Source organism: Dipteris shenzhenensis, chromosome 7, assembly GCF_047967505.1.
Source record: "Dipteris shenzhenensis isolate YYH24624 ecotype China chromosome 7, Dip_SZ_1.0, whole genome shotgun sequence".
Classification (NCBI taxonomy): domain Eukaryota; kingdom Viridiplantae; phylum Streptophyta; class Polypodiopsida; order Gleicheniales; family Dipteridaceae; genus Dipteris; species Dipteris shenzhenensis.
The window spans coordinates 13,828,557-13,831,052 of record NC_141602.1 but is presented as its reverse complement, the minus strand read 5'-3'; the positions used below and the strand labels follow the sequence as shown (position 1 = coordinate 13,831,052).

The 2,496-nt window shown below is 48.4% G+C and overlaps 1 protein-coding gene across 1 annotated transcript; it reads right to left on the bottom strand.

Annotated features, from left to right (window-relative positions):
* Positions 1–490: 490 nt before the first annotated feature.
* LOC147899977 (uncharacterized) lies at positions 491–2,294 on the bottom strand. Its single transcript, XM_087377404.1, has one exon. It carries the CDS (start codon positions 2,005–2,007, stop codon positions 532–534), a length of 1,476 nt encoding a protein of 491 aa, XP_087233530.1. The 5' UTR covers positions 2,008–2,294; the 3' UTR covers positions 491–531.
* Positions 2,295–2,496: the final 202 nt, after the last annotated feature.

Below are 2,496 nucleotides of genomic sequence, written 5' to 3'. Positions count from 1 at the left end.
CAAGATGCCACCCACCCGCCATGCTTTAATTCCATCAAATCCTATCGTCGTCCCTCGCCTTCTGTCGCCTCTTCTCCCCCGTAGAAATTGAAATAAACACGTAGAATTGAGATGCAGAGAATACGTGAACATAGATATATAACGCGAGTAGCATCCGTGACTGGAAAGTTCGCGTCCTCCTTTCTCAAATATAACAATGCTGATTGCTTAGCTCACTTCATGTTCTGCACACACATGACATCTCGTAGATCCATGCTTACCTGCATTTCGATGCTTCAGGCCAGCAGATATTGTATGCGCCCCTACCAGTAAGATTTGGATTTACTAGGTTGTATTAGGCATCTTCCAAACGCAGATTTTCGAACTCCTATCAGTAAATCCGCTAATGTTTGGCTAAACTACTAGCAATTGCAACAAAAACCGCCATTGCAAGCCCGTATACATTTTCAAACGGATTCTCATTGATCATCCATAGACAAAATACCTACGTTACAACGATATGGTCGTCATTACGACCACAAAACCTTGATGCTACTCTCGCAAACGTTGTGCAAGATTCCTACGACGGTTTTCTGTCCGATCATGTATTTCTAGACTTGAGAGTTCAAGGGTTCCTCTTCGTTTCCAAATAGTTGAGTCCCTGCAATGTAAGTCGGCGACAGAAGATTCTTCAGTCGAAGGCAATAATTCCCAAGCCGAATCTTGAAGTTCATCAAAAGTATGGTGTCCCTTGCTCCTTCCGCTGTTTCTCATACGAAGTAGGCAATCCGTAGGTGGCGCCCGAGATGTAAAATCGGATCCCGTATCCACTGCATCAAGGTTGTTTTCTAGTGGCAGCTCTGCTTTTGGTGCTGAGAGTGGACCAATATCACAATCTGATGAGCATGCCGAGCTGAAACGGCCAAGATCGATGTATTCGTGAGCCTCAGAATTCTCCACCTTAGATTGCCTGTCCAGTTCCACGGTTTGTGACTCCGTTGTATTTGTTATACCCAGCATATGTTTCCACCTTGAGGGCGTAGCTTTCCTGGCCGAAGACTGCTCAACCGAAGTGGATGATTCACAAACCGAACTGAAACGGCCTAGGTCAACACCCTCATTCTCTGCATTCTCTGCGTCCGATTTCCTGTGCAAATCGGCAATTTCCGATTCCGTTGCATCTCCTACACCTAACGCATGCTTCCACCGTGATGGCTTTGGAGACTCCATCAACTTATCTTTTCTTAGCGATTGCATGAAATCAGATTTCCTCGGAGACTCGATATGGCGTTTCATTTGTTTTTTCGTTTGACGATGGTTCTCCTTGATGAGCGCGTCCCAGGTCTTGCAATGCTTCTTTCTCCTTACACGACCCAAGCATGTCACCTCTGGCGACGTGGGTTCATCGGACTCGTATCCAGGAGGCTTCTTCTTGCCGACGACGTCTGGGGGAATCATCGTAAAAGCATTCGCTGCGTGACCTTTGCTGCTTGCGGAGTAGCCTTTCAGCTGCCCGGAATGACCTATGGTCGGCCCAGCACCCATCTTATTAAGGGGACCAGAATGGGGGATGGCACCAGAATGCCCAATCGGACCGGATTGTTGTATCGAGCCAGAAAAGCCGAGAAAAGATCGGAACATTGACGCGGCCTCTGAAGCGCCTCGCCTCCCCTCCCTTCCAGGACTCATTCCAAACTTTGATACTGCCTCGGAAGCGGCTCTAGGTGGGAAGCAAGAGAATAAGCGAGCGCGTGCGGAAGAAAAGCCCATATTGGTGGACGAAGCGGTGCTTGGGGGGGAAAAGGTGCTTGGGGGGGAAACGTCGGGCCATTTGGGAGGCCGAGGTTGTGGGGGAGAGGGCGTGTGAGCCGGGGAGAGGACAGGGGGGTCGGGAGAGCTGGGGAGATGAGAGGGATTACTGGAAGGTGATTGCTGCAGGTGAGGGGAGAAGGTCTCGCAGCCGACGCGAGAGGTGCCGGAGGAGGTGCGAATGGGAGCAAGGGGAGGCCAGTCATCGAGGACAGTCATGGTGGAGCTATGGCGGTGAGAAGCTTTCAAAGCAGAGAGGAAGAAGAAAACTGGGGCAGTGCGATGCAGGAAGCAAGGAAGCTTCTGAGCAAGCTTCTGGTTCGAAATTTGGAAGGAAGAAGAAGAAGAGAAAGGAGAGAAACACTGTGCTTCTGGCTATGGCTATGGCGATGGCTAGAATGGCTTGTTTGAGGAAGAAAGGTTAGAACTTACAACATTGGATTCTACAAACCTTCTCTCACAAACTAAGAAATGTAGAGCTGGCTATGGCTCCAAGCTTTAACACAATTGCCTAGTCTCTCAGGCAAAAAGCATCTCAGCAAGCTCCTCATTGATGAGAGCACAAGAGATACCAAAACTTCTCATTGATTAAGTAAAAGGTTGGCTTTATGGCCCATCCTCAAGCAACCCTCTTGTCCCAAGTGATTGAAAAGCTTGTCTTTTTGTTTATTAATAATAAAGATTTTCTTTGAGAACGAGATTAGGATT